The 12,529-nt window shown below is 40.2% G+C and overlaps 1 protein-coding gene across 1 annotated transcript in view; it reads right to left on the bottom strand.

Annotated features, from left to right (window-relative positions):
- CNTNAP5 (contactin associated protein family member 5) overlaps nucleotides 1–12,529 on the bottom strand; it is a gene marked incomplete at its 5' end in the record, with an annotated part of 260,854 nt that overhangs the window by 130,768 nt on the left and 117,557 nt on the right. The window contains 2 exons of the mRNA XM_084209565.1: nucleotides 1,596–1,799; nucleotides 8,622–8,769. Of these exons, the coding sequence (XP_084065691.1) occupies nucleotides 1,596–1,799; nucleotides 8,622–8,769 (352 nt within the window). The remainder of the gene's footprint in view (nucleotides 1–1,595; nucleotides 1,800–8,621; nucleotides 8,770–12,529) is intronic.

Below are 12,529 nucleotides of genomic sequence, written 5' to 3'. Positions count from 1 at the left end.
GGTCCTGGTGGCTTAAGAGCTTCCTTTGGGGAACACAAAAATCTTCTGTCTGATCACATCAACAGACCACTCCTGACACTTCACTGTCAACTCTGTGCTTTCTGCATTTTAACAAGAAAATTGTTTAAAAAAAAAAGGTACTAGTCAGTGAAGCAATAAGAGTGTTTTGTTCAGCTCATAAAAAATTCTTCAACCTGGCCTAGCTCTCCAAAAGTATAAATCACAAATCATAAAAATATTTACTGGTAATTTTAACTCAGTAATTTTAAGCTCTCTTCTGTTTTCCAGCTGGCTACATGTCTGAACACTTCAGAGCCTCTCACTGAAAGGGAGTGTGTATCCTCTTTTCTATTCCCACAGAATGGAGAGAACACATGCTCCAAAACTGCCAGGCAAGATGCAAGCAGATTCAAGAGAAGTCATCAAAACCCTTGTCATGACATATGAATGCAAAAAAAGAGGACCTGAATGGCTAAAATTCTGTACACTTGGGGCTACAGCTGAAGAAAAAACCCAACTCATCTCAGAAGACACATTTACAACAGTATCTCCTGTGGAAGTTACATAATATAATCAACTGTAGTATATTCTTATCCTAGCACAAAAAATTTTAAGAGGACAGTTCAGTGGGGTAGATTCCCCTGTTCAGAGCTTCAGGATGTAGTTTTTTGGTCCAAGTAACATCCAAATCGCAAATCAGAAAATGATGCATTATCATTTCCAATCTTTGCTGAAAAGAAAGAAGGAAAGAAAGAAGGAAAGAAAGCAAGCAAAACTTGGGGACTCGACAGTTAATGAGCTTATGTAAAAATGAAGAACAACAGCTGTGGAAAATAGTTACTGATTTTTAAAACAAACATAATTAAGCACAAGGGGAAAAATGCCCAACTTAAACCCCTCAGTATGAGAAACATGAGCCAGCAGAGACTGCTGAGGCCAGTACCATGGGACACCCACAGATGAAACCAGTGAAGATTTTGCAATAAGGCTGGGAGAGGGGGGTGTGAGCATTCCTACTGGAGTAGTCTCTACCATTATCCAAGTGCTTCAGTGTATTCATCAGGGGAAAAAAAACAAGCATTCTTCTACAGAAAAAAATTAAGCCAGCCTTTCCTCTGATGCTCTGATTCAACATGATCATACAGTGATAGCCTACAGGTATTGAAGAAGGAATATTCAGAGTTTTCAGGAAGGAAACATACAGCAGTGTGAATAATGTTTTGACCAGAATGTTATCATGGAAATTCTGTATTCTCAGCTCAACTCCGAATCACTGAGTGAATGGAAAAAAATTACACACAAACCAAAAATAAACCTTTTCTGCAGTCCAAAGACCACTTCCTGAGAATACTGTTCTTAAAAATAAGACAACCCCCCAACACATGCAAAAAAAAAAAAAATTTTAAAAAAAAGCAGTTCTAGTTCTGCCTTGCTCAACACTAGTTAGAGAAGCCAAGCTCTCTTCTTAGCTCAGCTACCATGTCCTGCATGACATCAGCCCACAGAATGTTCTGTTGATATCAGCTGATATCAGCTGGAGTTTGCAGATACTGTCTAACAAACAATAGGTTTAGATTCAAAACCATGATCCTTACCCAAGTTGAGATGTAAGGAGAGCTTCCCTTTCTGCAGTTCCAACGTTATGTAGTCTCCACGCTGTCCTTCTCCATGGAATAAGACTCCATCCCCCTGCATGCTCTTGAACTTCAAGGAAACTACATCTTTGAATGTGCTCATAAGCTTCTGATTGAACCTGTAGAGAAGTGAACTTCTGCCATCAAAGTCTGCAATATCTGACTCTGGAAGAAAGAAAATGGCAAAATGGCAAGGAGGGGCAGCATCAGAAGAGAGACTGTACTTTTTTCAGGATCTTTTCAAATAAAGTCATGAGTGTACATCCACAGGATGTACAAGTCATTTGGACAACCACATTTCATCCATTTCCAATCCTCTCCCTCTGCTGGAGAAAGGGAACACGAGGATACAACCAGAACCCCTCTGCACTTGCCTTCCTCACACAACACTTCTCTCTCATTTAACTTTTGAGAACAGCACAGGTGCCTTCCATCATATTCAGATCTCCAGAACATCCCTTGCCACATTTGCTGTTCATCTCAAATGCATTCAGGATGTTATTCATTACTTTGAACACTTCAGTACTCACTCCACTTTTGTAGCTTCACAAGTGTCTGATGAGCTGTTTCTGCATGTCAGCCATGCCTGCATCCACCTCTGCATTCTGATAAGGATCCCCTCAGCCTCCGAGGGCTGGCTGCCTGCTTGTGATGGGCATTTATCAGCCATGTTTCTGCATGCAAATTGACTAGGCTGGCAGGGATAGCCAAATATCAATTCAAAAAGCTTTTGAAGAGATTTCATGGGAACTGGGCATCTAAACTGATTATACACCTTTGAAAATCCTATTAGAAACATATTTTCCCCTTCAGCCAGCCTCTAAAATCCCAATCACTCTGGTAGGAAACAAGCTTTCTGTTCCTCACTTGCAATTAATATTTTCTTTGGCAGCAGCAGCCTGAAGTACTCTCTCTGCTTTCTAAAGTAGTCTTTTAAGAAAAACATATTTTTAAACAAAATTTTAAATGTATGTCTAACCAGAATATTTCAGGTAGCTTTAAATACTTTTAACTAATATATTGTACACAAACATCTGACTGACATAGATTACTTCAATTCCAATTTCTATCCAACTGCAATTTGACACAATTTACCTATAAAGCATCAATTTTGTCAACTGGTATTTTCTGTTGTCAAGAAAAATATTAAAAATTAAGAGTACCAGACAATGAAGAATTTGAACAGAGGTTTACTAAACTACATAACTACTGAGGTACATGCACAAAAACAATAACACCTTCCTAGGGCTCAAGAAGAAAGAATGTTGACTCTCTTTGTTTGCAACCCATACATTTCAGTGATAAACCCAAGCCATCAGTTTTCTATTTTCTTTTGAAAATTACTGAGAGGTTCATATGATCAAGACTTCCAGTCAGCAACTGTATCATGATTCAAGTCAGGAATTTAAGTCACCTAAACTCCATTGAGAGCTCTTTTATCCTTTTAAGCATTAACACTAGTTTCATCTGCTCCTTTTTAAAAACCAAAAATAATAAGAGCTGGATGGGGAAAGTTTTAACCTTTTTTTTCTCTTTTTTTTTTTTTTTAGTGAAAAAATTAAAGAGGTTTGCAATTAACAACTATTAAAAGCTCAGAAAATAAAACAGCTGTTAACGATTTGTTACCATGGAAACTGCCATGAAAATTTCTGCCTATCAGTATGACAGTTTGTACAGGAGTTTGATGGCATGTCCAAACTTGCAGGGAGCACAACAGCTCAATTTGATGAAAAAATTCTGTAATTCCATAGCCAACTTCATTCCAAAGCAGAAGGCAACTGATATTTTTTACTAGACTAAAACTACAAAGAAACTCACTCCTGGGGAAAATTCACTCTTGAATAAACTAAGACCAACTTCTTATCTGTGATGTCAGAATTATAACAGGCTGTTTCCCTTCATTTGTGGAACAGTTGCTAGTTTAGGAATTTTCACAAATACTAAAGTATTCCTGCCATCTGTTTTTAACTTCTGAATTAGGTGTTATGAAACAGCTTCTTCAGAATTGCTGACTTCTCTGCATTGACACCTTGACTGCCAGTTTCTATAAATGGAATTAAATTGCTAGTTTAGTCCTTGTGAACTTCCCCTAACTACATTAAATACTACAATTTGGTTAAAATAAATCACAAGTGTCTTATAAAAATGGTTTCATTTCAACACAGGCAGCAACTAGGAAATAGCTTATAAAGAATTTACAGTCTTTGATTTCCAGAAAAAAATCAGCTAAAGTTGATTTTTCTCCTAGCTCCTAAAACCAAAGGTACTGCAAGAGCAAGGATGCTCTGATTCAATGCTGCTCAAAAAGTGGCCCTTTTAAATCTTTTTCCTAAGATCTAAGGCTCCAACCAGTCTAAATTCACACTTCAGTTCTTGCTCTTAACTCTCCATTAACCCACAGCATAACATGATTTCTTGAAGAGCTCTACTACTGACATTTACAGAGCGTATCACAAAGGAAAACTTGTTTCTGAAAAGCTCTGCTCCACTAATTATCAGTTGTGAGCACATTGGCCAATAAATGGCCCTGAATGAAACGAGAATATGTCAAATAAATGCTAACACTGGCAGCCAAAAGTCATTAGTGGCAGTTTGCATGACAACAAATCGTTGGTTCCCATTAAAAACAGCCGCTCCAGAAAACCTGCTTGGTGTTTGCTCAGTGCTTATGTAGTCCATGGATGTCCATAACCCTCTTCCAGCAAGAGAACGAGGATCCAAAATGTTTCAAGTCTCAGAAAATCTGTAGTAAAAACAGACTAAAACACAACATGTGATTTCATCCTGCACTGCCTGCTGGTGTTCTTACACTCCCTGAAGACAGACTTTACCCATTCTGGGCTCTTCTCTACACTGTCCTCATCAACAGGGCTGTTGACAGGCTGGCAGCAGTATGAGAGCACAGAGCCTACTCATGCAGCAATCTGCTCCCAGCAGCAGAGAGGATACACAGCCACACTCAAGAAGAAAGCCCTTCCTCCTAGTGACTTTGGGAAAAGTGAACACTTATTTAACAAAGATATCCTAAACCAAGAATAACTCTAGGAACAGTTGCCATGTGAGACAGGAACTTTCAGTCTTGTGCAGAATCTTTCACTCCTAGCAGAAGGGAAGAGGATAACTCCTGGTCAGAACAGATGTGTCCCCTGGCCAGGCACAGCTTACTGCCTTGAATGACCCTAAAGCCATGCCCACCTCTCTCTGACACACAACCCAAGGGATGCATGTGGATGGCAACTTTAGGGGTGACTGCTCTGCCATGCAGCTTTATCCCTGTCTAAGATCTCAGCTTCATTTGGGTAAGCAATCATTTGGGTATTTACCTTGTGCATTTGATTACAAACATGACTGGTCAAGGACCATCAGACATTAAGCAGTTCTCTGCAATGAGTTATTTTCTATCTCAAAGGAAGACAAAGGAGAGGATGAAGGAAGGTGGGGGAAAAGGAAAAAAAAAAAAAAAGAAAAAACAAAGAGAGAAAAAGAATCCAGTAAAAATATCATTTAATAAAAAGGCATGATATCAGATCATATTCCCTGAAGCAATGACAGCAAAATAGGAGCAATCAGAGTCCTGAACTGCAAATGAAGAATTCTGCTCTCACAAGACACCCTGTCTCACACCCTATCACTGTTCCTCCTGTGGTATCCCAGCCTGTTAACTGCACATACACCCAATTCTGCTGATGCACCTTGGGCTGTTAACCAGTTATAGAATATGATCAGCATCCTCAATGCAGCTATAAATCTTATCCTATAAAAGCAATTGTGCCAGCAATTTTCTTTTTTCTTGTACTAAGCTAACAAGACTTTTCCCAAGTATGAAGATACACTTGTCACCCCTTGCCACCTCCAACATCAAAAGCAATTGGTTTGCCATTTGTCTGAGCATGTCCTCTGCTGCAGCTCTGCTTATCTGTTACAAATACACTGCTGGAGCCACTGCTGCAAAGGGATGGCAAGGGCTTACACATATTTCTCCATGGAACTTTCCACAGAACTCATCATCAATCCTTTTCTGAACAGGAAACATTAATGTATGTTTTCAGATCATCATCTCCTTCCCATTTTCCTATTTTTAGGATACCAGATGAGATATTTGCAGGAATTTTAAAAAAATGCAATCAGTTTCATTTAAATACATACTTTCTGAAGAAAGTAAACATTTAGCAGGCTATCTGTGAATTACAGCTTACATGATGGCCTTGGAGTCCTTTATTCATAGGAAATTCAGTATGTATGGGATAGGATCAGGTACACTCATAATCTGAAATAGCTTTTCTGTTGAAAATATATTTTTATTTTTCCAAAGAAACAATGTCAACTGGCAGCCAAATAGAGGGTGAAAAGAAAAAGGGAAGAAGGCAAAAAAAAAAGACAAAAAATGAGAGCTCTTTTGTTTGACAGGAAAACTTGATGAATAAATTCATAGTAAATTATTTCTAGCAGAAGCAATAAACAACAGCAAGTGCAGCAGCACAGCACCATCACAGGCTAAGTTACCCACTTTGGCATCCAGTGCACTCAGCAGGATTCCTCAGCATGTTTTGTCGCTGTGTCCTGGCAGAGTGTCACCTGGTAGGTGACCTACAAGACCTGATGCCTTCCATGTGCCCCCTACTAAACAGACATCAATGAAAGCTTCACTTGCAAAAGTTAGCACAGGATTGTGTTCCTGGGGCCTCTCAAGCAGAGAATACTGCATAGGAGAGTCATACACCAAAAATGAGATAATAGAGCCTTCTGCTGCCACAAGACTGCCCCATTCACCTAAAAAGGCAGCAGGGAAGCCATACACGGCTCTTAAAGATGGATTTATATTGGCTGATGCTGTTTCTTCTCTCAGCATCACGTCCCTTCTTTCATGTACACGCAGACACATGCACGAAGATGGTGCACATTCAATGTTCTTTTAGTTCAGTTTCCTTCCTGGCTTGTTCAACAGCCTGTTTCTAGAAACTTAAGCTTTGTAATTTTACATTTTTTTCCCCAGATTATTAATATTTCTTATGCTACAGCTGAACACGGTGGATGAGTCTGTCTGCTATCAACTTTACAAAATGCAGTTATGTAGCTGTACACCAGCTCAGGATCTGTCAGTACACCACTAAAGATGACATTTTATAAATGATCAAACATCTTTTGTACAGTGCTGGTGTGTCTGGGTTAGGAGTAGCCAAGTCAGTAAAACTATATAAGCACAACTTGTAGACAGGTATTGCTTGGCATATGCAATTTGCCAGAGAGAAATGTGAACGGCACATTTATATAAATGGAATGAATATTTCAACACCCTGTAAAAGTTTTATGAATCCCTTTATTTCTTTTCTGGCTTGCTTTAATCTCATACCTTAATTCTGCACAAGCACTTTTATTTCCTGCAACTACAGGGTACAGGAAAAAGATGAAGACTTAGGTGATAACACAGGGCAACTCAGCCTGCAAAGTGATTCTGAAATCTTTGTATCATAGAAAATACAACCACAGTCTGACATGAAAGTAGTGCTCATGCAGTACATCACATGGACTACCACCAAAAAAAGAAAAAACAGCCACAAAAGTTTCAATCTTCCTAAGGTTCAAATTCTATTTGTTACACAACTGTTTGGACTATACTCTTCACTGCAGAGGTCTGGAAGAAGAAAGCTCTTGAAAACAGATTAGCTGGCTGTTTCAGAATTATGTCACCAAAGGCAGTTGATTCTGAATTTCAGAGTTCAGTTTACATGTTCACTGATACACCTGGAAAAGGTCTCTTGCCCTAGTGACGGTGCATCCAGACCAGGTGGTTGCAGGTCAGTCAACAGTGCCTGTACAGGTGGACAAACAGCATCCAGAAGAGGCTCAATGGACGTTATAGACCTACACAGAGACCATAAGAATCTTCCTGTGAAACAGTCCTAAGATCCATGGGCAGTGACAAGGCATCAGAAAGTCCTGAAGTTGTGTCTTTGTTCAGTGGGGACATGTGAATCAAAAAGTTTTATAAACTTCTCTTTCATTTAGCTTAGATGAATTTAGGTTGTCTCCCAAATAGTTTTCATACTTATTTTGTTCCAGTCCATTTTCTGTGTTTGGGAGGAACAGATAAGGACCTAAGCTAAATGGGGAGATGTAGCAGTACAGTGGTGTCACATGATGGTCACTTGTGCCACACCACCCCTAATCTATCAGTAAAATGCTGTTAATCCCCTGAACTCTCCACAACAAACTCTCTCCCATTTCCAGCAGCATCTCAAGTCACAAAAATGAACACCTGAAAGTCACCTGAGAAATAAATATTGGACTTGTATTTCCTCATGAGTGGACTTCCATTTTCTGCAATGGAGCACCATCAGTCCTTTTGCCTGACATTCACAGTCTGCCACAGTCACAGGTCATACATCTGCAGCACTATGACAAGATTTGTCACCAAAACACCCCAAGCCAGCAACATTTACCAGCTGCTCCAAAGCCCAAAACACTACAGACCATATCATCAAAGACCATCTCGTGTTAAGAGTGGCCAAAGAAAGCTGTTGTGTAAAGGCAATTAGATCAGCAGACAGGTTCTCTGCACTCTGAAGCTATAAAGTCATCAGCCCCAAATACAACCAGACCTGCAGAATCCACAGCACTTCACAACTAGGTAACTGGCCTTAAACTCACAAATGAACTGTTTAGGCAAATATTGCCCTATAGAGCTCCCAATTAGCCTTGCGACCTCCAGTGGGCAGGAGATTTTGCAGCATCTGACTCCTGGCACTCCCAGGAGCAGCAAATTGCTCTGTGGTGGGCTCAGCCCTGAGGAGGCTTCACCAGCTGAGTGAGATGGACAGCACACCCCTGGGCAGAAAGGCAAGAACAACTACTGTAAAAAATAAACAATGGCAATGTGTTTCATGTTGCATTTTAACTCATAAAACTTTTACTGCACTCTACCCACAGCACCACCAGCACCAAGTAAAAGCTCTTTGACAAAATGTGGGTTGAGATGCAGCCACTTACTGTAAGAGCAGCCGAAGACCTCAACTCTCAGTCCTATCCGCCCACCAACATTCCACTTCAGGGGGATGAAGCGCAAGAATCGAGCTTTGACGGAGTGCAGCAGTTTGTGGTGAACCACACTGTCAGCATTGCTGTTCCCTGTGAAAACCTGGAAGGACAAAGACAGCCTTGGTGAGACATTGAGCAACAAGAGGTGAACGCAGCACTCTGAACAAAGGCTGTGAACTGCTACAATTCTTAGTCTCAAAAATTACTTAAAATTATTTAAATTGATTGTCAAGTTTTCTGCTAAGTGCTGCATCTCTTATGAAGGGAAGCAAGGGAGGCAGCAGCAACTCAGCAGAGTAGGGATGTATACACAGAGTTACAAAAGCAGGTTGTAGATGGGGATGATGCTGAAGATGCTGCACAATTTCTCCTAAGCCAGGCTATTCCCATACACTTCAACACTCCATCAACCCCTAAAACAGTCAGTCCTGTCAGCACAGTGAAGAATGGGGCTTGATTTAGCCTTTGGTGCATTCATGGAAGCACTAAATGATAGACACAAGCCACTAAAGTTCTTGGGAGTCTGGGAAGAACAGGATTTCCAGATACCCAACTGAAAGCTCAAGCAAGGAACAGGAAGAGATAAAAGCCTGAGTAAGTACACAGGAGATTCAGCATTTTGACTGTGTTTGCACCCAAGAGAGTTAAAGCATGCAAACATAATAATTAAATTTCTTTCCTTACCTATTTAATTAATTGCCTGCAACAGCAAGCCAAAATTAATGGCCCTAGTCAGAATTATAACTTAGCAAGAGAAAATTCTCTCATGGATGAAGAATGACCGAGGGATTTCAAAGACAAACCTTCAGAAAAACTTCAAGGCTGTATTCCTGCCTGAAGCATTTTCAATTCATTTTTACACCCTTATCTGTAATATTGGCCCAGGAATATCACAGACTTCCTGCAATCCTCAGAACATTTCAGTAATTCAGCTAGGATTGAAATTTGAAGCTAACAGTTTTGTAAAACATGAAAAGCAAAGAGAGAACACACAAAAACATAATCTCACAGGAGAGCCATATTTGTAAAAGAGGTCCTGCATTTTGTAAGCATAAAATTTCATCACAAAAAGTTGTACCAGTTTAAAATGCTTCTGCAGTTCAAAAATTGGCACCATTCACCTACACAATGTAATTGTGAGCAATATTGGAATAAGCCCATTAAAGTAGACCTTTAATTCATTTTGATGGTTGAAGGATGTGTTAAAGAGATTAGGAGCTCATCTCCACTCATTTTTTTTTCTCAAATACAAGCATTCCAACATTTTCCCACATGTTATTATAGATGGTGTAAAACCACAAATTCAGTGTATTCTTGTTTTACTAAACTCAGCATTCAATTGTTTTATTAGAACCATATTAAATAAACAATATTCTGGAACATTTCTAAGGCACAATCCTTTGAAACCATACCTTGTTTATTTCATTTCACCTTAAAAACTGTAACTTGCAGAAATTCTCTTCTATATACAATAGGCCTTATTTTCCACCCAGTCATGAATGCAAAAGACCACATATATCTCCCTTCCTAAAACATTCTCTGCATTTCATTGCTATTATTACCTGCCTCTGAAGATGAACAATGTTACTGAAATGGTCCCTCACAATCCCAGTTACCTCCTTGAAAAACCACCCTTCAAAACACGTGATCATGTGCTGGTTTTGGCTGAAGTGTAGGTAATGTTCTTCACAGTACTTTGTATGGGGCTGAGTTTTGAATTTGTGCTGGAAACAGTGCTGATAATACAGAGATGATTTCTGCTCCTCATCCCGCCAGTGAGGAGACTGGAGGGCATGGGAGGATGGGAGGGGTTCCCCCAGCTGACCCTGGGCTATCCCATCCCATTGGCAGCACTGTGCTCAGCACACAGAGCTGGGGGAAGGAGACAGAGGGATGGAATTTGTATTCCCAAGTCATCATTACATGTGATGGAGCCTGGCTGTCCTGGGAATGGCTGAACACCTCCCTACCCATGGGAAGTGGAGAATTGTTCTGCTTGCAAAAGTTTGAGCGGCCTTTGCTTTACCCATTAAATTGTCTTTATCTCAACCCATGAGTTTTCATCTTCCAATTCTCTTCCCCATCCCACAGAGGGAGAGTAAGCAGCTGTGTGGGGCCCAGGTAATGGTTGGGGTTAATCCATTACAAATCTGTAAAATTATTTCTACTAGGAGCTTATCAGGCTGAAAAGGGGAAAAATTTTGTTATCCCAGTTGTCCTCAAAGCTTTGTTTTTTCTATACCTCTAGTTCTGAACTTTTTATGCACAAGATCTTGTTTTCTACAAGTACTACATGACAGTTAACTAACCTCTCATAAATTAAGCCGTATCTTTTTTTTGAATGGAGATTCTTGTTGATGTTAATTCAAAGTTAACCAAATACAGCAGATATGTTTTGAGGAGTCGAACAAGCAGCAGTTCTATATGTCCTGATCTTACTCATACTGCTTTTCATATAGGAGCCAATTTCAAATTCCAGCAGAGAGTCTTTCAGAGATTTTTTTTTTCCCTATATTTCAAGTGAAAAATCTTTTTCTTCTCAGTAATGAAACTGTCAGTAGAGACTAAGCCTCACGGTCATAGTTTCGGCAGTCCTCACATTTTTAGTAAAACACTTATGGATATACAAGACACATAAAGGAGACTGTTGTTTTCTGTTTGTTTGCTCCAAAGGCTCATGTTGTTGGAGTCCTGCGATTATGTAAATGTCTCACCTTTAATAAGATGAAAAAGAAAGAAGAAAAACAACAAAGGTGGAACAGAGGGTTTCCAGTCCTCCCAATTGTGAAGAAAAGCTTAAAATGCAGTGACTTGAGTGAAAGTAAAGGTGAAAAGTAAGAGTAAAAACAAAAAGTAGGCCTTAATACTGTGAAACAAGCTGGGGGGTCCAGCAAACTTTAGGGACTGTCTGTGCCATCAAGGAGGTTGTGGTTTTGCCAGGGAAAAGATTCACACCCACTGCAAGCTTCTCTTGCTGCCTACCCACTGGCATCTCTGCTAGGGATCTTCCCTCAACGCCTCAAGCAAGAGCCAGAATTATTCACACCCAGCCTCCAGATCAGTTAGTTCACTCCAAACCTGATGGGCAACTATGTAAAAACATCCTTCCCACACTGAAAGAGCCACGCTGGTAAAAATAAACTATTCAGAGGTCCAATACTGCCCTTACAGCACTTTTTTTCCCAAGCTCCTCTAATAAGCAAAGAGCTAATGACCCTTTTAGAGAAAGGAAATCCACAGGCAATGCTGTACCCATTGATCTGTGCCTACGAGATGGTTCTGTGTGCTGCTGGCACATCCCTGCTTGCTGCTACCGACGGGGCATCACTGTGTGTGTGCCTTCAGGATTGCTTTGATTTTCCCTTCCAACTCCCACTGCTATACAGATCATCTTTTGTTGCTTTATGGACCACCTGTGGGCTGTAGACCATTGATTGAATAATACCAATTGCCACAGACGGTCACTGGAAAACTTAAGATCCACAGCTGACACAAAAAAATCCATCCATTAAAGGAGATGAAAGTAGGATGCAGTACCAGATTGCACAGCCCTGGAGGTTCAAATATTGATTAACAATAAACCTATCGGTGACAATGGCAGAAGTCCTCTTGAGAAATGGCCTCTATTACAACTTGTTGTTGATAAGGATTAATTCCCAGGACCAAAATGACAAGCAACTGCGGAAAACAAAGCATCTGCAATTCCCATGCAACACAGTTGCTCCGGGAAGGAGCACAGCCCTTAATCTGCGTATTTTAACAAGCCCTGTAAACACAACAGACGCATGATTTACATGGGAAATTCTGCCTCTGGCATTCTATGGGGCTTATAAATCAAAGAGCTCCATTAGTGCCGAATT

Source organism: Fringilla coelebs, assembly GCF_963513975.1.
Source record: "Fringilla coelebs genome assembly, chromosome: 7".
NCBI lineage: Eukaryota > Metazoa > Chordata > Aves > Passeriformes > Fringillidae > Fringilla > Fringilla coelebs.
The sequence above is the reverse complement of the archived record's forward strand: the minus strand, read 5'-3'. Positions and strand labels throughout refer to the sequence as shown.